General features: G+C 43.6%; 1 protein-coding gene across 25 annotated transcripts in view; it reads right to left on the reverse strand.

Moving 5' to 3' along the window:
- Nucleotides 1-26,041, reverse strand: part of Kalrn (kalirin RhoGEF kinase) — a 592,635-nt gene that overhangs the window by 199,154 nt on the left and 367,440 nt on the right. For all 25 annotated transcript variants that reach the window (XM_076942866.1, XM_076942849.1, XM_076942848.1 and 22 more), the window contains exons 24-29: nt 23,558-23,624; nt 22,941-23,050; nt 13,078-13,147; nt 10,708-10,797; nt 6,148-6,240; nt 1,858-1,969 (exon numbers count right to left, since the gene is read on the reverse strand). In XM_076942866.1, the coding sequence (XP_076798981.1) occupies nt 1,858-1,969; nt 6,148-6,240; nt 10,708-10,797; nt 13,078-13,147; nt 22,941-23,050; nt 23,558-23,624 (542 nt within the window). The remainder of the gene's footprint in view (nt 1-1,857; nt 1,970-6,147; nt 6,241-10,707; nt 10,798-13,077; nt 13,148-22,940; nt 23,051-23,557; nt 23,625-26,041) is intronic.

Consider the following 26,041-nt stretch of genomic DNA (forward strand, 5'->3'; position numbering starts at 1 on the left):
CTGTGGAGTTTCTCCAACACTACACTCAGGGGAGGCTGTGTCATATTCCCCCTTGGAGAACGGATTTCCTAGTTGGTTATCAGCTTGCATAGAGATCTAATATAGCACATCTGCCTCTACAACTGTACTTAGGCATTTCCCATTGCCCATTCCCTGAACCGTGTGTCTCCTATATATATGTGTGATATGGGTAAGGTTTGCTGAAAGGCCCCAAGGGATGTTCCCCTCCCAATGTGGGAGGAGCCGGGTGGCCTCCCAAATGGGCAGTTCCCGGAGCTGCTTCCTCCACAGCTCCTATTGTTCCTAGCTCTGAGTAGGGCTGAGGTGGAGCACTATCTGGTGGAATACGCTTGGTTCTGCTGTATTTGTCATTGCTTCATTTCTTATATTCCATCCTTAGCATTATTTATTGCTTCTAAACAGTGTTGGGCACAAGCTTTCAACATTTTCTATTTATATACTATTTTGGCTCTTTCAGAAAGCTCCCAAGCCTTAATGTGCACAAGAATCACCTGGAAGGCATGTGAAGACATGGATTCTGAACACCTCTCTCCATCCAAGAGAGTTGATTCAGTGGGTGTTAGGCAAGTCCACTGATGTGCACTTTCACCAGCTCTATTGCACAGGTCCACAGACTGCACTGGAGTGGCTGGATTGAGACTAAGGGACAGTTTGGACCAATGGGTTCTTCTAAAGGACGACACCCAGCAAAGGGAACCAGGTGTACACAGGAATGAAGGGGGTGGAGAGACTGTGACAACAGGGGCCCTTTCAGATGACTAGTGCTTGGTCTAGAGATGATGACATTGGCTCTATTGCCGTAAGCCCTGGGCATTCTTGTACTAAGGGTAGTTCAGGAAGTACTGAGACATCACCAAGTCTCTTAGATGATGGTAGTGGCAAAGGAGGTATTGTGGGATGATGCCAGAAGAGAAAGGGCAGCCACAAACTTATCTGCTTAGCATCTGCTTGTCAGACTGGAATAATGAGTCTTTACCCAGCTATGAAATTTACCCCAGCCTTGCTCCTCCATGCATCTGTTTTACAACATCAAGGCCATGTCAAAGGAGCCTTACTTCATACTGCACTTGTTCTAGATGCCAAGAACACGGTTCTTGCTGACTGAAGTCCTGTCAGGGTCACATGGCTGGGCTTTCTTGGCTCCCAAGAAGGAAAAAAGACTAGTTGCACAAGAATGCCAATATATTGGATGCCACTTAACTATTCAATTAAAAATAACCATAATAATAAATCTATGTTATCTGGTCTTTTCTGTTAAAGAAGTTGGGTTGGCTGGTGCATCCCTATAATTTTAGGTGTTCTGTAGGCTGAGAAAGGGTCACTGCTTCAAAGCCAGTCTGGATAGCTTAGTGAGACTTCGAGCAAAAAAAAAAAAAAAAAAAAAAGAGCTTAGTAGTGGAGTGTTTGCTAAGCATGGACAAGGCATAGTTTCAATTTCAGTACTGAAAAAAGGGATGTGTGTGTGTGTGTGTGTGCACATGTGTAAGGTTGCTATCACACTAAATTTACCGGTGTATACTGTGTGTAACCAGCATTTCCTGTTATTCTGACTGTGAAAGAAATATAAAGGCTATGCATATGATCAGGTCTGAGGGACTCTGGTTTATAGTTTAGAGTTAAAGATCACAGCTTGCCCTGGATTATCTCATGGACAACAAGGTGTCCACACAGCTAAATGGCACCTGGAGGCAGCTCCTCACACAGGTAGCCCAGGACCCATTTAACAACTTGTTTTGACCCCTCTTTTCCAGGCTTATTCCTAGCCTGACTTCATGCCACTTCCTTCCATAACACAAATCCCTGGTCTCAGGAGTGGAGGACTGGGGGACCGGCTACCTTCCAGCATGCTGACATGCATGGCATCATTGGCTTTCTTGGGGACGCTGAGCATCACCTCCAGGCCATCCTTGAGTTCCCCTTTCCCTTCTTCACAGCAAGTTAAAAGTTCCTGGGGAAAAAAGTCCAGACACAATTAGGATCATCTCCCAGGTTTCCCAACCCTCCTTGTACTGAGCCATGGAGTAAATTATATAGCAGCCTCACTCTGTAACTGTTCCTCAGAGAGAGAGAGAGAGAGAGAGAGAGAGAGAGAGAGAGAGAGAGAGAGAGAGAGAGAGAGAGAGAGAGAGAGAGAGAGAGAGAGAGAGAGAGAGAGAGAGATAAAAAACAGTAAGATGGGGATTATTGACAATTGCCAAAACCCTCGAAAGAGCAGATGAGTTTTATCAGGTCCAAATGAAGCCAATCGAACCCAGTTTCCAAAGGCTAGAACTGTAAACCTGGAGTACTCTGTCGCAGTCCTGCCTTCCTGGAGAGAGGATGGACCCTGTGAAGCACGGAACAGAAATGCAGGGTAGTGGGACCACAAAGGAAGGTGTGAAGGAAAAGAGGGTGTGCAGCACTGCCTTTGTGCATCTGTGCATGCTCATGGCTGATATCACTTTTATGTACAGCCTCTACTACATGAGGACTGACTTCCATCCTGCTGGGAGCTATCTGAGGCTAGAGACATTATAGATTTATAATAGGTCAGAGTTTAAAAGAATGGCAAGGGCCAGGGTCACCTGACCTGGGGCCAATGAATGAGATTCTGGACGAAAACTTTGGTAACCATATAGGAGACTGGGGCGAAGAGGAAGGTAGCTCCACGGAGGCCAAGCAGGCCTGAGATGTAGCTGGGAATGCACAGCTGGGGTGTCGCCACTCTAGCCCGTCTGCATCCTTTCCATCCCTCCCCTCCCAGGACAGGGCTTGCCTTACTTCCTGGGCATCATGTCCTCGGGCTCTCACCTTTCCACTGCAGTCTCCCTCATCAAAATCCCAATGACAGATACACAGTGTTTGCCTGGTAGAGGAAACGATCTTTTCAACCATTTTACTAGTTGTTAGACCATTTGGAATGGCTTTTGCCCAAAAAAAAGATGTGTTAGGAAAGAAAATGAGTTCAAACCTTGTAACCATAATTATGTCTCCTGGCAAATCAATTATAGGTACTTGCCAGCAGGAGAGTATTTGTCTGTGGGATGCTCTGAAACAGGATGTGTCTGGCTGACTAGCACTTCCTGTAGTGATCAGACATGGCTTTAATGGCATAGTTCTTTGGAAAGTGACACAGGAGCTAGGCAGTTCTCTAAGTAAAAAGCAACTACGCTTCTGTGGGTTAAGTGAGGCTCAGAGGCACATTATCACTGGGAGATCTTGTATGCTGACCCGGGCAGAGCACATTCGGATGATGCAGAAAAGGGATGGAATTTCACCCATGGTTCTAGCCACCTCCCTGCTTCCCCACTGTCTTGGGATTATCTGTTCCACCAAGCTTATGAGTAAAGCTCTCTCCTTGGGAAAACAGTGAAACTCCCAAACAAAAACCCAGCCTCTGGATTTCCCTGAGTTATCTTGGAGACGTTTCCATAGGGTCAAAGGAGGCTGGGGTATTCAGGCAGAGCACACTTTGGGGGGTAGTTGGAGTTCTTGGTCCTGTCCTTTCCAGTTGACATAGTGTCATCATTGTACTGAAAGTCATGCTTCTTCCACCTGAAGTTCTCTGGTGCCCCCACCTATCCTAATGGTAACCCTCCCAACTTTGTTCTCAGACATCAACAAAAGAATGCCTAAGGTAAAGCACAGAGGATAGATGGGAAATATGCTTCCGTTTGCAACAGAAAGCACCAATTAGTTCAATCCCCTAAGCAACTTAACAAGTCTATACCAATCCACCAGCAGAACCAATAAATTCTCCAGGGCCCGTGCAATCGTTCCTGATAAGGAGGTGCCTGCACATTTAATTTAGGCTCCGAAAAGGACAGCAGCAGCAGATTTACAAGCAGAGGATCAAACACATCCAAATGACACGGTTTCACTTTCCTGTAATAGCTAAGTGATGAGCCCCAGAGGATACTGACAATTAAAGATCAATTTATTTGGAATTAAACTGACTTCAAAGGGAAAATAAATGCCATGTTATTTATAGTAAGGCTCAACACACTGTTTTTTTACCCATCAGGCATCCTACCACCAGCACATTTTAAAGAGGCTAAAATTACCTTTTTACAATAATTTTACAGCTTCCCTGCAATAAAACCACGGCTACCTTATTTGTCTGCCTCTAAATTCCCGGTATAAATACCTTCTCGCCAAAACATTTAATTCTGGAGTGGCAGTCCAGAGCCCAACTAATTCCAACTCCATTCTCTTCCAAACCCCTCTCACATAACTCACATAACCAGGGAACTTCAGTATTACCAGGCTAAAGGGAGAGGAGAATGGCTGGATTTCTCTGAGAACATCTTAATAGATTCCAGATGGGCAATGTGGCTGAGAGGATCAGTATCTATTTTCTTTCAAAACTCACAACCCTATCAATTCCTGCAAAGGCTCTGTAATAGATAAATTGAAAGCCACAAAAATCTATTTTAAAACCAAAATTACAAAATGATTTTATTGTCTGTGCATGGGTGCACATACACCACCATGCATGTCTGTGGACCACTTGCATGCCTGGCACCCATGGAGGCCATGGAACTGTTACAGACAATTCAGAGTTGCCATGTAGGGGCTGGGGATGGGCTCAGGTGTTCTGGAAGACACAGCCAAAGCTTTTTAACTGCCGAGGCATCTCTCCGGTTCACACAAAGATCAATTTTGAAAAAGGCTATCAGCACAAGAAAGCTACAGGACAGGGAAGGAAAATGCTGTTCATGGAGTTCTAGGCTACAGTCTACAAGCTGAGATTCAAACGCCGAGAAGATTCTACAGCTCCTGTGGCTTAAATGTCAGAATCACACTGAGTTTTTAGGAAAGAGACTCCTTGCCCTGAGACCTTATGGGAATTTCTTGTCTTTACACGAAAACTTTAAAAGGTAAAGAAGCAAAAGCAATTGTGCCTCAAGAGTTAACATGTCGTCCACACAATCTATGCCCACGTGAATGATTTCCATGCTCAGCAAAAGCCCAGCACATGATGTCATTCTGTTTCTAAGCCATTCTGCTAGGCCAGATGGTCCCCGTGCCTGTGCTCTTTTCTGAAGGATGAGGAAGGAGGCTGGAGGGAAGGCTGTTGCATGGCTCTGCCCTCACACAGAAAAAGAAAAAAAAAAAAAACAAAAAACAAAAAACACCACTGGCCTGCTCCCCCAAAGCACCGCCTTAAGCCTCCCACAAAGAACCGTGGTCTCTGTGCCTCTACTCCAGAGACCTAAGGAGTGGGGCTCTGATGAGGAACGTGTGAGGAGAACCTTGGGTCTGAAAGTCAGAAGGGCTTTCAGGTTTGGGGAAGCTAGATTGTGCAAGATTCTGCTGCTGTCTCTAAACATAAATGGAACTGAACTTTCTTCAGCAATTACACTAGTTTCTACAAGTCCACTAACTAGCCTTTGTCCTTTCCATCAGATGAACAACCAACGATATATTCAAAAGGCAGAAAACCTCTACCCTACACTTCAAGAATTACTATAGACATATTTATATTGAACTGTCTATATCAATTTTCTTGGCTTCCTATAGAAATGATATTATTTTTAGAATATGGGCACATCCTTATATAAGAAAGATAAATCCAACTGACTTAGTATTTTACATAATCTGATTACTGAACTTTTTCAAAACTAGAGTTTGAAAATCCACTGTCTTGGTTAACTTCAGAAGTACTCCTAATATACTCTACAATTCAATATGTCATTGAGTTTAATGAATTTTTTTTGGGGGGGCTATTTTCCATCTGTGATTTTCACAGACATAGTAGTCAAGGAGATGGAAGATATCAATGGGTGTACAGGCCCCAGCATCCTCAAGACTTCCATCTTGGCTCCAGCAAGTAGGAAACCCACAGGAGGAGGAGGAAATATACTCAGGAAAGATGCACAGAGCAGCCCAGTATCTAAGGTGATAACCTCTAAGAGTCTGTAATGGTAGCTGGAGGGGAAATTATTATTCCCGAATCCTTTTCTTTGATCTCTGTCCCCAAACAAGCATGTGGAATTCTATGGGGTAGGACACATAGTCTTGAGCCAGCAATGGTGTTGTGGGCTCATTTTAGGCTCTGCTGTAGAGAAAAGGCTTCAGATGAGGGTTGCCCACTGTTAGAAGTCCCCTGGTCAGGAGAGAGGGTTGGGTGGGGAGGGGAGGTACCTTCAGGAGCAGCTGGTACTTGGTAACCCTCTGGACAGGCTTAATTAAGTAGGAAGAGATGGAGTTGGCCAGGCCATGTCGCTGCTGGATCTCCTACAGGAGGAAAACAGATGTAATGAGACAGAGAATAGGGCGCGCGTGCACGCGTGTGTGTGTGTGTGTGTGTGTGTGTGTGTGTACAATGTAAAAGGAAGAAGAGGGGATAAAGAGAAAGAAAAAATAGACAAAGGTAGACATTCACAAGAAAACGCTCTTTAATATGGGGTGGAAAGAGAGAGGCAAGAGGAGGAGAGGGACAGAAGAGGAGGAGAAGGGAGGGAGGAAGGGAGGGATAGGGAGAGGGAGAGGGAGTGAGGGAAGGAGGGATGGAAGGAGGAAGGGAGGGAGGGAGAGAGAGAAGAAACAAGAGACAGAAAAAGAGAGGTGGAGATGCAGAGTCTGAGAGAAGTTGAGAATTGGCAGCAAAAAGGGAAAAGGGTTTGGAAAAGAAGTGGATTCATGGAACAGATGAGGAAACTGAACAGCACTGGGAGGACAACAGGAGAAAGGAGTGAGAGTCAGTAACAGACTGAGGGGGAGCAGAGATAAGACAGGGAGGTTGGAAAACAGGCAGTTATACAGGGGCCAGGGAGAGCGGGGAGATCCAGAATGAGTCTTGTCTGCCATCACCCTCCTTATGTACAAGGTTACGGCTCTTCCTATCCGCCCCACCCCCATCCCAGCTTAGAGCATTATTTTGTCTCTTACACATTTCTCACTACAGTCAGCAACACCTCTCGAATTCCTCAGGGCTTCTGAGCTGGAGACCAAAGTCACTCTTAGCAATGTCCTCACTGTTATGCATGGTGAGCATCCCCAGAGCTCACACCCTGGTCAACACGATGGCTTTTAGGTGCTGTCGGTGCCTCCGGTCTCACGTATTAATCCACCACACTGTGCCCAACCTCAAACTGATCACCTTCTGAGTCTCCGTGTAGTTAGGACAGAGAAGGGCAGAGATTAGTCCCTGTACTCAAGAGCTTTGTAATCTATCGGAGACTGTGCAACACATAGAGACTAGAGAACTGCAAAGGACACAGAGACTGTCACAGCCAAATAAAAAGATAGTACCGGAAAGGGAGATACAACTGTATGTATGTACTGGTGGAGATACAACCTGGACAACTCAATTACCACTGTGTTAGGAAATGAGGACTACACCTCAGCACAGAGGGAGGGAGTAAAAGAAAGAAGGTTCAAGAGTAGGAAACAAACCAAAGCAGGAGTGGGGAAGCAAAGCTGGGTTGGCTATTGACAGAGCTGGGTTGGGGGGAAATGAAAAGGGATTTATAGGCAAGGTTTTCGATGGCAAAATAGTATAGATCTTAAAGAGAGCAGATACATAGTGACCACCTCAGAGAAGCTAACAGTGCCTGATCACAGCAGAGTGGGAAGAGACTGGAGAAACCGACAAACTAGGAGGTTCTCACAAGAGCCTCAGCACATAGATAAAAAGTCACCATGTGACTGAGCAATGCCATCCCCAAGATGGACCCAAGAGAAATGAAAAGTCATGTCTGTGCAGGGACAACCCACATGTCCATCAGCTGATCAGTGGAGCCTGTGACAAAGACCACATACTATATATCCCATGTATATGAAATGTCCAAGCAAGGCAGAGCTATAGATATGGAAAACGAGTTAGTGCTTTTTTTTGGGGTGGGAGGGTCTGCTAACAGCTAACATGTGTATAATCATTATTATGGGGAGTATATGTATATATATACATGTTCACTTGTGTGGACATGCACACATGTGTATGTGAAGATCAGGCATCAATATTAGGATCACAGACAACTTTACTGTTAAGCTGTAATGTAATATTTTATATTCAACATATGGTAATTGCTAGAGTAATAAAATAAAAAAGATAACTAAAAATTGGGAGACTTCTGGCAGAAGCTGGTGATAGTTATATTTCTTCTAGGGAGGGTAGTTTTTTTTTTGGAGTATCCCAAACTGACCCACAGAGCAAGAACACCGAATAGCACGGTTCAGCACTAGAAATGCAAACACATAGTGTCCTGTTTCCTGCAGCTGACATATTCCAGATCCACTTAACACATTTAGGAAATGCTGGACTAATGCTCTCTTTACTCTAAGATGCCAATGCCTTGAAGTGACCAAGTGGACACGGTGCATGGCCCTTCCCAAGCTCCTCTGCTAGAGCTGACCTACTGCAGAGAGCAGCAGACTTGGCTTAGCCATGGGCACACCCGGATGTACGCTGCCCTCTGGGATTTGAATCAGAGAGTCTGCATGGCTTAGGAATGCTTCCTGAGTGATGCTGACAGATCACATCTGGGGCAACTGCTCTAGATTGAAAAGCTGACAACTGCCAGGTGACAAGTCTTGTGTCACTTGTGTAGGACTGAACTCATCAAGAAGGTCTAAAAACTGGAACAACTCTCAGCTTGTCCTGGATATTCCAGCTCAGTTCTCAGAAGACACTCACTAAAATCTCAGTGTCATGGCTGCAGGTGAGTGGAATATGAACTATTTGCTTTTAAAATTTGGAGCTCATGAAGGTGACAGGTTAAGTTGGGATGATCACTATCACTCCATCTCCTTTATCAGAAACTGACTAGGGACACAGAGAAACGCAGGACTATTGGAAATATAATATGGTACCAGGTATGAAGACATGTACAAACAGGAATCAGGAGTATATCACCGGGTTTCAAGGGTCTTGGATGGAGTGTGTGTGTGTGCAGGAAGGTACATTTGTTGGTGAATTGCCACAAATTCTATGACAGAGACACAAAGCACAGGGCACGCATACAGTGTAGGGTTGTGCAGGATGCAGCATTTGACTTTGTGAAGGGCAGGAATAACTCTTCAGCATGATATGTATGTATATATTCACAGGTTTATGTGTGTATAGGTGTCTCTGTGTGGGAGACAATCTTAGGCAAAGGAAATGCTGGATAAGCATAAACACAGAAGCATCTGAAGGATGTTGAGGGCACAGAAATTGTGTTATTAAAATGCTAAGTGGAAAAGGGAAGGGCACAATCCATTTACAACTTCAAAAAGACCCTCACAGATAACTCTGATGACTAACCAACCAAAGACACCTTAAGGAAATGCACTGTCAATCAAGGGAAGCATTAGTATAGAGAATCCAATATAATATCCAGTGACTCCTGGTATCAGCTGAGAGAAGTACTTTTCTTAGACTTTTATTTTACTCTAGCAATTCCAATTTCAAACACCTGAGGCCATTTCCAAATGAATTCTGTTTTAAAAAGCCATTTATGTTTGCTTCATACCTAGCTTCTCCCACTCAAACTACCCCTTCACCAAGCAACAAGATCCCCACAGAATCAGTCTACTCTGGTGGTATCAGCTTAGAATGGTGCTCAAGAAGTTTATTTCGTAAACTGGAGCCCAAGATCCTGGTTGCAATGCCTTTGTGTTATTCCAGGGGCTTAGCCTACTAGCTTACATTTGCATTTGAAGATGCCTCAGAAGCAATGAATGCATGAGGCTGCAAGGTAGGCTGACGGCTATGACACATTACTGAAGGAGCTTCTGTCACTTCTGACAGGACTAGCAGAAGCCATCAGTGGCAGTCTGTTGCTCACTGACTTTCATTTTTCCTTATTTTTAACTTTCTGTCTCACACATCCCTTGTGTTCTTCAATACCTTTTGATCTGTTTACTTTCTAACCAATAGGCCATTCTCTTTTGGGGGAGACCAATACTAAATGGATCTGTCCCAGTAACCTCCCTCCCCTAAGACTGTTCTCATTCAACATCCAAGGTTCTGAGAAAGCAGAAGATCCCAGCCTTCCCATCTCTTGATGTCCATGACAACAGTGTTCAGCTCTGACTGTACAACATCTGCCACCTCAATACTAGCCATGTATCATAGCATCAGTCCAACTCATAGCATCTCAGAGGAGTCAGCAATTGGCATTTATCAACAATGGCTACAGTGCAAATGAAGATTACCAGTGAAGTGGGCTTCAAACTGGGGTGGGTGTCAGAGACACCACTGGACTCCTTACAACTCAGGTTGCCAGGCTGTGTCCAGAAAAGATTCTGCCAGCCGTTCTGGAGTGGGGAATTTGCACTTCAGAAAGATGCTCAGGTGATGCAGATGGGCCCGACTCAGGGACCACACCTTTTGACTGCTACGGTTGAGAAAATAAAACTCCTTGGCAGCATCAGTTGTATCATCAGAGCCGTAAACACAAGGTTTATGTCTAGCTAGGTTTGGTATTGAAACAGAATAAAAGTTGCCTCATCAAAATCACACTTGAGACGGAATGGGGCAAAACTGAAGACAAATACTGCTTTGTTTTAGTTTTTCAAAATATTTTATCCATAAGATAAAGGTTTAGTGTGGCCAGGAAAGAAGAACAAGGAAGAAAGGGCAGACACTCATTGCAAAGCAGAGGAGAATCCCTTCCCTCCCTCCCCTCTCTCTCCTCCTTCCCCTCTCCTCTCTCCTCTCTCCCCTCTCTCCTCTCCCTCTCTGACCCTGGACTGTCAACAATGAAGACCACAGCTTACATCAAAGAAGGTGCCTGCATGCTCCAGGATCAGCTGGTTGGAATCAGGCTTGTTTTTACAGTAGGTGACATACATCTGAAATTTGTCTGCCTGAAAAAGAACAAAGACAACAAAAGATGAGCACCCACCGGTTCCTCCCTCTCTTCGTCAGACTTTCTTCTCTTGTGGTAAAATGTCATGACTGAAAACACTGGGGAAAAGGGTTTACTTTATCTTACGGATTGTAGTCCATCATCCATGGAACTCAGGGCAGGAACTCAAGGCAGGAAGCTGGAGGCAGGAACTGACCCAGAAGCCATGAAGCAGTGCTGCTTACTGGTTTGCTCCTCATGGCTTGCTCAGCCTGCTTTCTTATAGCACTCAGGACCAGCAGTCCAGGGGTGGCACTGCCCACATCAAGGTTAGCCCTCCCACATCAATCATCAGTCAAGAAAATGCCCCCAGGCTTGTCCACAGGCCAATCTGGTGGGAGCATTTTCTCAACTGAGGTCCCCTCTTCCCAAATAACTCTAGCTTGTGCTAAGTTGCCCTAAAGCTGGTGGCTACACTTCTCTTCCTCACTATGCCTAAAAGGCCCAGCATGGCTGCACAGCGACTGAATTCCTTATGGAAAGTGCCATGTGTTCCCTCAGCCCACAGCCTGTTAAAATGCTGGAATGTTTCTTCTGTTATTGGAATGCAGAAAAAGTCTGAACAGAAGTTCAGTTTAATACAAGGCTATGATGGGAAGAAAGAAAAATGGTAACATGTTCTGAAGTTGCGTGGAACTTAATTATCAACTACCCTCACTTTAAATCATCAACAATCATGTTCTTTTTCTTGGAAAAGAACAAAGGCCATCCATGCCCCTTGAGGCAAATATAAACAACAGTAAGAGAAAAACAAAAAACAAAAAACAAAACAAAACAAAACAAAACACCAGAGGGAGGTCCGCTTATATTCCAGATGCCTCCATTAGAGGGAGCTTGGGAGCCAACACCCCATCTCCCACTGTCAGAGGCTGGACAGTGATTCCCAAAGGGGTTGTTACCTCAAGCCCCAGACCTCATGACCTCACCTGTCCACCGAGAAGATGAATTTTGAAAACTAAGTGTTTTTTCATTGGTGGACTACTGTCCATTTCCGTGCCTTTTGAATACCTGGTATGTCCTCTCCTGAGAGGGCGACGTACATATGCACTTATACCAGACATCACTGGTATCATTAAAGGTGTTCTAAAACAGATTTTAGGGCTTTAAACTACGTAGGAGTTAGTAATTATCACTAAGAGATGATAACGCATACTTATTTTTGATTTCAAAGGGAACCCCCAAATTGCTTGAAGTAACAAAAAATAATCCTTTTTCTAGACGTTCAGCCTTGTTTTTTCTATATTGTCTGTGTAGGAGATTGTAAATTATTCTTATCAGCATCTTTATGACCTATGCATCAACTTGCACACTGGCACAAAATAAGATGGCGGCCTGAGCCTTTGTGAGGAATGAAAGTAGGCTTAGAGGCAAACTCAGAGAGTCCATGAAAAGAAGGCCTGCCTGGGCATCAGGTCCTGAGTTGTCGGACCAGCTAGGATACTTGTATGTTTCAGTGGGTATTCTGCCTCTTATCTAAGATAGACTCAGTTCTGAAATCTAAAACACATCCATAGTCCTGTCAGCACCTAAGCATAAGCTCTCTATATGTGAATACATTCTGATAGGCCATTCTGGGTACAGATTACCACTAAGTAACTATTCCAGAGCAGAATTCCTAGCCTGGGGAGGATTTAGTTGCATTTGGTGTGGTAAGTGGACTTGCAGAGTTCTCTGAATTTATATCCCTGAGCCCGAGCTCAGAATTGTGTGCACTGGAGAGGCTTCTGAGGTTTAATGTTCCAGCTCAGATGATTAGAACCTGGTACATCTGGCCCACCGACCCCGCCCATGGTGATGGCAGTGGGAATGAGGGCAGCTGCACACTCATCCTGTAAGTCAGAACTGGGACAGATAGCGCAGGAGTCTGTTCTTCTCTACTAAGCAAAGCAGTGTAACCCATAATTAGACGGATGATGTCTGCAGGTTCTAACTTCTACATCCCGAAAAAGCAACTGGTGGACTGGGCCTTTCCAAGGGCGGTGGCCTGGTTCTACTCTTCTGACCTCGTCATCTAAGAAAGTTCCTAGAGAGGTAGAGGTGGATCTTGAGTGACGTCATAGGTTTTCCTAGGGATGGCTCTGTGCTCCAGAGATGTGCCACCTTTCATAGATCTACTCATGATGCCTCTGCAGCACCTGGTCCCAAGAGTAACGGCAACCTTTATGCCAGGCATGGGGCAGAGGCTCCAAGTGGGACTCCTGGAAACATCAACAGTAGGGGAGGAACTCAGATTGGTTACCCAGGTAACAAAGCAGTGTCCCACATCCTCAGGCAGCTGCTCGTACTTCTCCAGCTCTTTGAGGAAGATGCTGTGAAGGAGAGAAAGGCTGTGTCAGACACCGTGGTCTAGAGGACCCCACTTACAGGATTGTATTAGGGCCAACATAACAATCACGTCCCAGTTACACTCACAGAGCACAGGCTCTATAAGTGAGACGAGGAGCTGGCTTTTATGTTGGGACTTGTTCAATTAAAATGTACAGTAATTGACTAACCAGTGCTACTTAAAATAGTCCCACCCCATTCCCTCCAGAGGTTCATGAATTTGAGATAAAAATAGATAATGAAATACCGTAGCTGTATTAGCTCTTTCATTTTATCAGCAATTCTGAATTTATTTTGTTAACCCAACTACTCTAAGCATACCATAAATATATAATATATTATATATAGTAAATATGTATAGTAAATATATATATGTTTACAGTATTATATATTACAGTATATATTATATACACATATAATATGTTATATATAACTATATATAGTTAAATATAGTAGATATATAGCAAATATATAGTAAATATATGTGATGTTTATAATATATAATAAATATTATTTATATGTATTTATAATATGTATATGGTCCCAAGATGAACCTAAAGCTGAGCTGGAAAAAAGTTCAATCCTTCATGGGCCTCTTTACAACTTTCAGCTTTCGTCTTTCACTGAGGGCAAGTATTGCCGCACAGATGTCATTAGAGAAGAGCAGCTAATGGTGGGGGAGGGGTGGAATGGAGTGACTTACTTACCTGACACTGTGGGTGTCTAAGTCATGGTTCCTTTCTATGACAAAACGTTATAATGAAATGATTGCACTGACTTCAAAGTAATGGATGAAGTAGTAGGGTCAGTTTTAAAGGATAAAAGTTAACAAGCCAGCATTATTGGGATGGAATTTGCTTTCTAAAATGTACTCAAGATCTTACAAACCAAAGAATAATTATGAGGCCTCAGGGAAGCTTACCTCTGGGAGTGGGAAATGTAGTCTTTACAAAGAACAATTTGATAGAACCGTCAAAGTGTCAGAATGTACTCAGGCTTTCTGGAGTCCGGGATTTTCTCCTTTAGTTCATCTACATGTATATATGACATATATTCCTGGGCACTGATAATGGCACCATTTATAATGGTAAGTATGGTTGGCAGAGAACAAAATATTTGAGCTACGATATAGCCACAAAACAGAGTAATTTGTAGACATATTCCCCACCTCCACAGAGTCAACACTTATTCTGTCTCTTCATATGGGAGTTCTCCTTAACAAAGCGAAGATAGCAAGGAGAGGAGTGAATGTATAGAGACCACGTCACCTGTTATCCAAGCAGGGAATATGTATTCTGCTTCCAACACAGGAAACTAATAAAACCATTACTAAGAGAACCAGGTGAAGAAATAGGGCGTGGTAGCTGAGACTAATCAATGTTAACTTTTCTGTTTAATTTTAAAATTACTCGAATGGATACTTTAAGAACAAAGGTAAGATATCTTGCATTATCCCACTACTTGCCTCCACTGTGAGGGGAAATGTTCACTTTGATTTGACTCATTCTGTATGGTCACCATTATTCATACACTTTGGCAGTTTCTTATAATTATTAAGTGGTCACAAATGTGATGCATATTGCTTGTATTTTCAATGATATAGGAAGATGTTTTGGTGGTGAATATTAATATGTGTATAATTTAAAAATATTTGGCAAGAAAAATGCCAATAATGATTATTAAGATTGTGGATGACATTTTTCATCAATCTATAATTTATATTTTTTTCTACAATACATGGTAATTACTAGAGTAACAAAATGGGAAAGACACTGAAAGCTTTGGGGAGCTACAAGGACTCATCTGGTGACCATCTTTCTCCTTGTAAGTACGAATTTTAGAGTTTCTTAAACTGGCCTGTGGAACAAGAATATTCATAGTGCAGTTTGGGTTTTAGAAATGCAAATACACTCTCAAAACCAATCACATCTATTGCTGCCTTTAAAGGACTGCAGGAGATACATGCCCTATGAATTCTAAAACAGAAATAGGAAAAAGTTCTCAATAATGCTAGAACTCAGGATCAATACCAGCTCAAGGCCCAAAGGGAGAGAAACATTTTTGTTGCACTAAGGCAATCAGGCTTATCTTTGTGTGTGTAAGTAAGGAAGTGTGTGTGTGTGTGTGTGTGTGTGTTTCATATGTCATTTATTTCTTTCAGTCTCTTGAACTGAGTTTGAATATATTCATGGATGGTCATGGCTGCAGGTGAGGGGAATATGAGTTATTTGCTTTTGAAATCTGGAGCTCATGAAGGTGACAGTTAAGTTAGTAAATCAATATCCTTCGATCTGCTTCCCTGAGATGTGTTTAAATTACAGCCTAATGGCTGACAACACTCCCACAGAAGCTGCACACTCTCTTGCCTGTTCTGTGGCAACATCTTGGCCTTCAGCACATTAGTGACTGCACGTAATAAAAGGTGGGGGAATGAGCAGAGCTCTTTTAGAAAGGAATAAGACCTTAAAAGACCTGTTAAAACCAAAGCGGTGCCACCCCTGTTAAACTATTATGATACCTCTAGCATTTGTTGATGGCACTCTCCGAGTTGAGTTCTGACCAGGGACTCTACCATCCGGAGTCAGTTTGGTGAGAGTCTCCCTGTTTCTGGGAAGCCTTCCTGGAATGACCCATGACCTTGCTCAGAGGCTGGTGTGACACATCAAAGTTGTATGTGTATCCAAAGGTAAAGTTGTTGGAGCCCTTGTGTGTGTGTATGTGTGTGTGTATGTGTGTGTGTGTATGTGTGTATGTGTGTATGTGTGTGTGTGTGTTTGCTGTCATGCCAGCGTGGTGAGAGCTGGAAGGTTGTGGCGTGGCTTACAGAGGAACAATGGACAGCACATATAAAACGTGAAGGTGGGAGTCAGGACACTGCTTCCTGGTAGAGTCAGGCTGCATTCCTATGTTCTTCCCCGTGGAGCTCACCAGATCTCTACAGACTCACAGCCTAGACTCAAGGCTCTAGACTTCTGGGGCTAAGGGAGCAGTTAGCATAAGGAGAGGTAAGGAACTGAAGGGCAGTCAGGAGCCTGAGCACACTGGCCAAGGAGGGGAGTTCTTCACCACATCTTCAGCACACCTTGGGGACCTATGTTCAGCATGGGCTTCTTGGCCCTGTCCCTCCATTTTACTCTAGAAACTTTAATGTGAGTGAGGGATGAGGGGGGGATGCATAGCCTCCAATCTTAAGTAGCAAAAGCAAGCCTTGCTACTGAATGTGTTTCCCAATACTCCTTCACTAGCTAACTTGTGTGATCAGATGAACAATTTACTTGCACATATTATACCAAGTAATGTTAAAATGAGGCAAACTATAAAAAGGAATTCTCCACCCAATGTTATTCATCTTTAATAAGATCTCTAACTAAGATGCTGCTTAGCAACAAGGCAAGAAAGTGACAATACGTGAAAAGTTAAATCAACATTACCGTGAGGTATCTAAGCCTGACAGCTTCTTTATCTGGGTGTTTCGATTGTTCACAGTCTGCCTCAATGCTACAAGCTTATACACAGCATAAACAACAGCAAGATCACAGCCATCTTCTCTATGCTCTGCTTAAAGTTGGTAGTTACCCTTAGACAGAGGATCTGGGACCCAGGGAAGTTCACTAGCCTTTCCTTCCTTTTCTCCTAACATCTGGATGCTAACTGAATGACACCTGGCTTTGTCCATGCCGGTCTGAGTAGCTCAGAAAGTGTCAGCTTCCATAAAACAAGGGATAGAGCTAGATTATAGTCAGAGGCTGCGTTGAGCTTTTCCAGTAAAGGGGATACAACTAATACCATGAGCATTTGGGGTGTGTGTGCAGAAGGCACATACTTAAAGCAAGGCTGCCTGTGGAAAAAGTAACTGCAGCCCGTGGGTGGCCCTAAGCATGAACTGCACAACCTCTTTCTCTCCACTTGGTGGAGCCAGTGCCTCACCAAAGCCCACTGGTCTGGGGGGGGGGGGGGAAGTAAACCAATTAATGTGACAAAAAGAAGAGGGAGAAAAAAAACCAAATCCAGACAGATGTGTGTGTGTGTGTGTGTGTGTGTGTGTGTGTGTGTGTGTGTGTGTGTGCGCGTGCGCGCCTGTGCGTGTGCACGTGTGCAGTGGTGGGGTTCAGGACTTGACTTTCTCTTCTTTCTTTCTTTGCGCATGAGAAAACACATTTTGGAAAACACACTTTGCACATGCTCCTGAAACCTTTTTTTTTTTTTTTTTCATCTCTCTCTCCTCTCCCTGTTGAGCCCCATTCAGCACGTCTCTTAACCTACTACTGACTGACTACTACTCCATCCTCCTGTCCTCCTTTCCCTTTTCTCTCCCTCTCCCCTCTCCCACCCCAAATCTTCCTCTCCTTATAATCCACCCACTCTGCTCCCTCATGTCTACACCATCTAGATATTTTGGTTCATTTTCTCACCTTACCAGAGCCCTTGCCTGTGCCCCCTTTCAGTCAGATTACTTCCACCTGCTACTCCTTTCTCTCTTAGTCCCCAAGACATGTCTGTGATGCCTACCGGAGGGATAAGATCAGCATCTGTCCCTGACAATAAGGCAGGGGTGATCTGAGCCTCTCTTACAAACTCTTTCCCCATCCTACCCTTTGACACCCTACCTTGAGAAGCATTTGTTCAAACTGGCCCCGCCTGGCTCCTCCACTGGACACCATTGTCTTCCTCTTGAACTAATTCTGTGCCTCGACTCACCCCTTCTCAGAACTGTCTGATTCTCACAAGAGGTCAGAGTCTGGACTGGATCCATCACTGGGAACAGCTTCATTTCACAATTGGAAATGGTCTGACCCAAAGAAAACACTCCAGGGAGATGATCAAAGTGTGGTCAAGTGTGGTGGCTCACACTTTAGTCCCAACCTTAAAAGGCAGGAGGATTGCTGTGAGTTCAAGGGTAGCCTTGAACTTTATATAGTGTGTTAGACCATCCAAGGGTACATAATGAAATTTTGTCTTTTTTTTTTTAAAGCAGTTTTTGCATAGCAGCTTTCCTAGCATGGTGAGCCTCCCTCAGCCCAGTCTTCACCCCTCTGTGCACCCTGACTGTGCCTGGCTGACCCTGGTCTGGCCACATCATAGACAGGATTAGGGGTAAGGAGTGAGTGCAGGGATGGCGTGGCAGAGGCTGCTGGGCTTGGTCTCCCACCTTGCTCTGGCTGACAACTGATTTCCCCCCCCCCCAGGTTATTAGTGTAGAGGTGTGGGACCCGATTGACACAGCTGTGGAATTAATGGGTGGGAATGTGACTTAACTGTGAATTAAACTGCTAATATCTATGGTGCTGGGGAGGGAGAGAGAAGACCTAAGAGATTGTGGTTAATTCCCTGGAATCCAGTGTCTGATCTTGAGGGGAAAGCATGTGTGTGTGTGTGTGTGTGTGTGTGTGTGAGAGAGAGAGAGAGAGAGAGAGAGAGAGAGAGAGAGAGAGAGAGAGAGAGAGAGAGAGAGAGACAGAGAGACAGAGAGACAGAGAGACAGAGACAGAGACTCTGTCTCCTGTCACTCTTTCTACTATAACTGAAGGGGGCTAAGCATAATAGTTGAGAGGACCCTCTGGCCCCTTACAGTACAGACTTTATAAAAATGTTATTTTCAAACTCATAAGAATATGACTAAATCCCCCCACCCCCAAAACTGAAAAGGAAGAAACAGAGCTGGAATTTAACTGAAAAGAAAGCATTTTAACAAAAAGCTGTCATTATCGTAGCTGAATATCTAGCGCGGCAAAGTGAAAACAATTACTATTTTTTAATTGCAAATGTTAGATTGGGCAAAACTTTACTCTTTGGAGGATCTATTTATAGAACACACCCCATTGTCTAAGCGTTCCAGGAAGGCAATGGAAACAGGCCCGAGTCCTGTGCAGTCAGCACAGCCATCTTTGATTTAGCTGTATAAAGAAGAGTAACGTGCAAGTGGTGAGAGTTGAGAGCAGGGTCCTCATCCCACTTAACCTCCAACCAGGGCGGAACCACTGCCTTTGTAAACTAAATCCTGCATATTCTTTACAGAAACAGAGAGAGCAGAATTTCTCTACTTAATACCCACAAAGACAAAGATTTTTGAGACACATCCCACCCTCTGGGACACACATACCCATGCACATGTACACACACACAACTTGTCTTGGTGGCCATTTTTCAGAGACATCATTTGGATAGATCAGTAGTCCATGGCTGAAATGTAACCTCTGACCCAGGCACCAGTTTCCCAGTAGCACAGCTAATTATGTCACTAAGGTGGGACTGACAACTGTCAATTCCTTTCTGTATTAACGTCCTGAAAACTTCCTTCCAACCCCACCTCCCTTACAGTCTGAACTACAGGTGGATACCTTGGGGACAGACTAGCCATGATGGGAGTATGTATCTCTGATAAACAGCACCAGTACTGCCATTTTGAAAACATAAACAAATGGAGTTAGAGCCCCCAGAAAATACAGGTTAAAAGCTGATGGTTTCAGAGGCGTGCAGAGTCCCTAAAGAATAAATAAGTAGGTATCATGGCAACTACATAGCTTCCTGTAAAGACACCCCCAGGAACTCCCCCATTCATTTAGAAATCTTACTATTTTGCTGGTCTAGGATGCTCTGGTACTGATGCTGGGAAGTCATACATATATAGGAACTTTTCTCTGTTCTGAGATGCTCACAAGCAAATAGCCAGTAATGACCCAAATGGCATTACCTACAAGTTTGCAAGATGTAATCTTATTATTAGCCTATCCATTCATCCTTCCATCCATCCTTCCACTTACCCAGTGAATGTTTGCTTTAAATTTATGTGGTTCCAGGTTCACGGTACAAGGTATTGGATATACAGTGAATGGTACCATTTTCTAAGGAGTTTATAGTTAGTCCTTGCAGTTTCTAAGTTTGGCCAATTAGCATTTTTATCTTTATTTATTAGAGATTTTAGAATTGTTATATTTTCTCTATTAATCAAAACCTGTGTGCCTCAAGTAGAAAGCACACAGTATAGTAAAACCTCAGCCCCTGGCTAATATAGGAAATTAATACACAGCTTGAGATCCTTGGATGTTCCTTTGAATTGTGGATAATTTAAACCGTTAATTTCTTTTAGTCAGTAGCTCTCTGAATACATTGCAGAGTTCCTTGAGTTTAATGCAGATACACAGTAATTCAGCATTATTACTAGGGTCAATTATAATGTCACACTGTAATACAGTGGCTTTGCAGACCAAATAGTAGGATGCAGGATGTTCTGTACAAACACTGAGCAGTTCTTTACCACAATGATACCCCAGGCTAGCCCTCCATCCTCCTGCTTCAGTCTCCCAAGCACTGGGATCACAGGCATGGGCCACTACCCTCTACTTACATCTTTGTTTTATTGTCTTTTCCTTTTCTGCCATTTATTTCTCTCAAGTTTTACAAAATGCTGCTCATTAAGCCACTCATTTGTTCAGGTGCTTGATTTTTATAATTGTCTGTCTGTCTGTCTGTCTGTCTGTCTGTCTGTCTGCCTGCCTGCCTGCCTGTCTATCAATCCATCTATCCATCTATCCATCCATCTACCCATCTATCTATCTATCTATCTATCTATCTATCTATCTATCTATCTATCTATCTATCTATCTATCTAATATTTACACACACACTCACATATATACATATATATACATATATATATATATTCATCTAAATTACTATAGTGTAGGAAACTATATAACCAACTATATAACCAAGCAGTAAAGAGGCTGGTGGGGAAGAAGACAAAGGGATGCTGTGCTGGAAGGAAAGTTTAATCTCTGTGGCATCCTTTAGTGTGGTTCTTTAATGTTCTGAATCAGTAACGTGCTTGGCAGTGTTGTTGGGAAACGTGTCTATTCCCTTCATTTGCAGAGTGCAGGATTTCATATGGTTTAATTTGAATTTAAAAAGAGTTTGTTAGAGCTACATTTTGTAAGTTAGAGGTAGAATTGCAGCTATTTAGAAGACGATAATGCCATTTATCATGGCTTGCTAGAGTGACACCCTGAAATCAGAATGAGAAGCAGCGCTGAGTTAGATACGTTGTTATTAATGGCTCCGTGTTAGGTGGATAGTCTTCCCCCTTGTTGTGGAAAGGGCAGAGTTGGCTGTGGTGTGGAGATGTGCTGTATTCAGCTAATGTGGGAAGAACCGAAGGAGAGTGAGATTTGCTGATGACATCTGAAGATCACAGTTAAACCAATACAACAGTTATTTAGCATTTGCCACTCCTCTCAGAGAGCCTGGAGGAGATGGGGTGGTAGCGAGCAGGGCTCAGATTATAGGATTTGTGGCCAATGGTCAAGAACCTTTTTATTAGGGTCTTATTAATGTGACTGTCATGAGGACAAAATACTTTGTCTAGAAATTGCCAGGTAAACCAAATAAGGATGTTTATGATTAAAAAAATAAAAAGAGGAGTGTAAATTTTTATTAATAGTCTAGAAAGGCTGAGCAAATTCTCCTCCAGCTGCAGTTTACTGACAGGTTATTTAGCACGCTGTGGGGACTAAACGGTTTACATCACTTTAACTGATACCTTGGCGGGGTAACTCATCACAACAGCGACTCTCCATTCCTTCCTGAGCCTTGAATTCTCTCACATCAACTCCTGCTTGCCTGAGGGTCATTCTTAGCAGAGAGCCCTACGGAGGCGCCATTTTCCAGAGTGGGACTGTCCAATATGGGAGCCACTCTTTTTCACTTATGACTATTTAAATTAAAATTGAAATTAAGTACAATGCCAGTGGAGCTCCTTGGCAGTTCAGTGGCTGCACAGACACCATGGTTACTGTGTTGGACAGTGTACTATAGACTTCACCTCTGCACACAGTTCCCTGGACAGTGTTGTCTAGTCCTACCTCAGAGTGGTTCTCCATTTGTGCACATGGTCTCCTTGGGACTAGTGAGGCTGGCTGTGCTGTCTCCGGGGTTTCTGTCTCAGCACACCAAGTCCCAGGAGCAGCTCCACTCAACTCCCTCTGTATCAGGCTCCTGAGGGGCCTCAGGGACTTTGTGTCACATTTTCTTTTTTCTTTTTTTTTTCAACAGTCTCTCTACGTGAATTTTAGAAACCAAGTTATTTCTACCAGTGGGTCATACTGGTCTTCTTGCTGACTACTGACAGAAAACACATTTAGCATGCAACCGAAAGGATTCTTACATCAAGCTTGGAAAAACAGGCTGTGAGGTTTTAGTGGTCTGTGATTCTACTTCAACAAAAATGTAGATAGTGGTGACTGGCGGTGGCTTCTGTAAGTTATCAGGAAATGTGATGTAGCAAATATTTTGCAATATTTATATACATAAATGGTTGGGGGCGAGGATGATGGGAAAGTCGAGAATGGAGGAAACCGTTCAGACAAATGCTGAAGAGAATTTGAAACCCAGAGAGCACAGGTGTAGGATGGTCAGTCCCGAGTGACTACTAAGTCAGGACTTCCCACAACAGCCTTAATGGAGTAAAGCCACTCTTGCTTCCTCAGTGTGCTGGTAACCATGTTAACTGTGCAAACAGGGATGCTATCCGCTCCTCACGAGAGTTGGAAAGTGGCACTGCAGGGCAGTTACTTCTCTTTCCACTAAGAATCCTGAATGATTGGGGACATGATAAGCAAGAAAGGAGTCAGGCAGCAACTGACGATGAGATCTGACCAGGTGAGAAAGAGCATGTCAGATGAAGTAGAAGGTTTACCAGGGCTCTGCTCCACTTGATGGGCAGCCGGATGCCCGCCATTCACCCTGTCGGTGTGCTCTGCTGGGTCCCCTCCCCCGACATACTTGTTATGGAAGTCGTAGATCTCCTGGATGTTGCCAAAGATGATGTGCTCCTTGTTGAGGATCCCAGGGGGTATTTCCTCCACACCACTGGTCATTTCCCACAGGTAGGTCTGTAAGACAGGGACAGATTCATCACCGACAAGCCTGCCACAAGAGACCCAGACAAAAGAGGCCCCTCAATCATGAGGCGAAGTGGGACCGTGACTGCATACGGAGTCAAAAGGTGAAGTGTTTAACCCGTGGAACAGAAAGCAAGAAAACCTGACCACTGCTACATTACTCTGAACCTTAGCAAGGGCAGGCCGAGTCTTGTCATTCATCAGATCTGTGTCACGGTTTATGTTGTGAAATGAAGTGTCTGACATACTTTTCTCCCCTGATGCTGCATTTTCTTTTCTTTTTTAGGTCTGGGTCTAGCTCCAGCTTGAGAGAAGTGTAGACCTTCTTTTCAAAGGCACTTCAAACTCTTGTGCAGCTGTGTTGGACTCTGGAAGTCCTCCCAGATGGCCTTTCATTCTCCATCAGAAGAGCAAGGGCACTGAGCTGCTCTCAAGGGATTGACATGGGCCAGGTGCCGCTTCTGCAACGGGGCTGGGACTGACCGCTGTAAGACTTACCTCCAAGCACTCGTGTAAGTCCCTTACATAAGCCTTTTCTGTCTGGAGCAGTTCAGCCATAATGAATCTAGGAGGAAACACATGAGCTTTCAGTTGTTTATGGATACATCACCTCTTCTCCAACATTACTTCCTCAGCCCTGCCCTTGGGACACTTGAGTGTCCGTCCGGCTTTTGGCTATGCCAGTAGAGCTCTTCACTCTCGGGCTCTCTCCCCCTGGTCATTTGCTCTCCATCCCTTCTCCACATCTGTGCTTAGCCAATTCCACTCCCTTGTGCTTTCTCATGGCTATGTCACTGTGCTGATATGCATGGGCTGTCAACTGTACGCGTGCACAGGCGTGTGTGCAAAGGTGTGTGTGCTTGCAACTGTAGCTCAGCAGCTGGATGGTCTGAACGACAGTTTTCTATGTCTCGATTACAGCTCCCAGGACCGTATCTGCTCGGTAGTTTATAGATTTACACTGATATCATTCAGGACTCAAACAGGCTCCAAGTCGGGCAGAGATGACCTGAGCTCTGGGTTTTACAGTTTTCTGTAAAGAATCAGGTTGTATTTATGGGCTAGTCAGTGTCTGGCATAACTACTCACCACAGCTGCTATAATCTGAGAGGCAGCACAGAGGCAAGTGCAGATACATTCCAATTAAACCAGGGTACTCAAAGTTTTGTATGTTTTCATACGATAGTCTCTGTTTGATTTCATCAACCAGTTAGTATATAATACTCATTTTTAGATTATAGACTACACAAAACAGGATGAACCCAATTTAACTTGTGGGCCACAGTTTGCTGACCTTGGTTGGTTCTGTTTGGTGTTTAGGCAGTATTTCCAATGAGATTTATTTGCATCACAAACCTGTGCATACAAAATTGGCATATGCTATATAGTTCACAAGTGATTGACACATTTCAGGCTACTGTGAATAGAAGTTTATGCTCTGCATCTTTAAGAAAAGACTCCTTTCTTGGACTCCTAAATAACACAACAGACTTGAACATGTATGACTTCATTGTAGTGTATCTATTTACTTTTTCCCTACATAATTTTTATTAGAAATAGTGCTTGCTAGCCGACATATGACAATCTAATTGATACCCTATTTACACACTTATCTTACATTCTCAGAATCAGCTTTACATAATAGTTCACAGTAAGAATTCCTGTTTCCAGGTGTTCTGTTACATGAAAAATGTGAGACCTAGTGTCCTCAAGGTGTGTCCTTTTGAAAACATGACCAGAAATATTATGCGAGTGGTATCTTTCCCGGGATCTTCATCTTTCTGGGTTTTTCCTTAATGCAATGTGTCGTTTTGATAGTGGCCTTCTACTAAAGTTAAAGGATTGATGTAAAGACTACACTTTTGCAGAAGTCAGCTAGCCACTCTCTTCTTATTCTTCCTCTGTTGGTTGAGCAGAAAGTGTGTGACTATTGCAGTTAGATGAGCAGGAACTGAATTATGAATCTGTCAATCACTAGAAGCAAGACCTCAGGACTTCTTATCTATAACACAGCTGACCACCCAGGACTGCTCCAAGGATTAAGTTAGATCCTGTGAGAAACAGCCTGGTGCACAGGATCCTGGGAAGTACTCAGAGATTAAGCCTTAGGTTGCTAAGAAACTAGGGAAGATCTGAAGGAGCAGAACTGGCTTTGGTCATTGCCTTGGGTTTCCTTTCTTCCTCTTGCTCTTTCTCTCCTACCTGCTTCTTTCATGTTAGCCATCTTTATAATGCACTCCTCCATTCTTTCCACTACCTGTGGCTTGATGTTCCGTACAGGCATAATTTCCCCTGAATATTTATAATACAGGGATGGTTAAATGGGAGGATGTGGGACTCATGAATATAGAGGGCTGGCCGAACTTGGAGAACAGAGCAGGAAGCTAATGATAAATCAGCCCCAGCTCTCTAAATGGATTTTGGCTCTAACCATTCTTATACTGAGAAAACATAATTCAGTTTATAAAAATCTCAGGCAACTTTAGATTCTTCCGTCATGTTTGAATCTTAGCGCCCCCTTTCTTCCTTAGCTGCCTCATCCCCATGTGGGTCAACTAGACATAGGAGTAAACTTATCAGTTTTACCCCTGGCATCTACAATTTACTCTCAGGGCCAGTTTCAAGATACATCTTTCTTTCTATTTAAGATATTATTCTCCAGGTAGAGATTGAAATACAAATATCTGAACCAGATATGGGCATGCGGGAAGGGAGATGCTGGAATCTCTCGTGTGGCATCTTATGTTCTTCTGGACCAAGCACATCCGTAAAATCCAAGTAAGAAAACTGATGCTATCAGCTGTTTGTCCTTCCTTCCTTCTTTTTGTCCTTCCTTCTCTTCTTTCTTCCTTCTGTCCTTCCTTTCTTCCTTCTTTTCTCCCTCTTTCCTTTCTTAATTCCTTTTTTTTTTTTTTTTTTTTTTTTTTCCCAGATAGAGTCTCATTACAAAGCTCAGACTGGCTTTGACCTGCCAATTTTCCT

Source organism: Arvicanthis niloticus, chromosome 12 (assembly GCF_011762505.2).
Source record: "Arvicanthis niloticus isolate mArvNil1 chromosome 12, mArvNil1.pat.X, whole genome shotgun sequence".
Lineage (NCBI taxonomy): Eukaryota > Metazoa > Chordata > Mammalia > Rodentia > Muridae > Arvicanthis > Arvicanthis niloticus.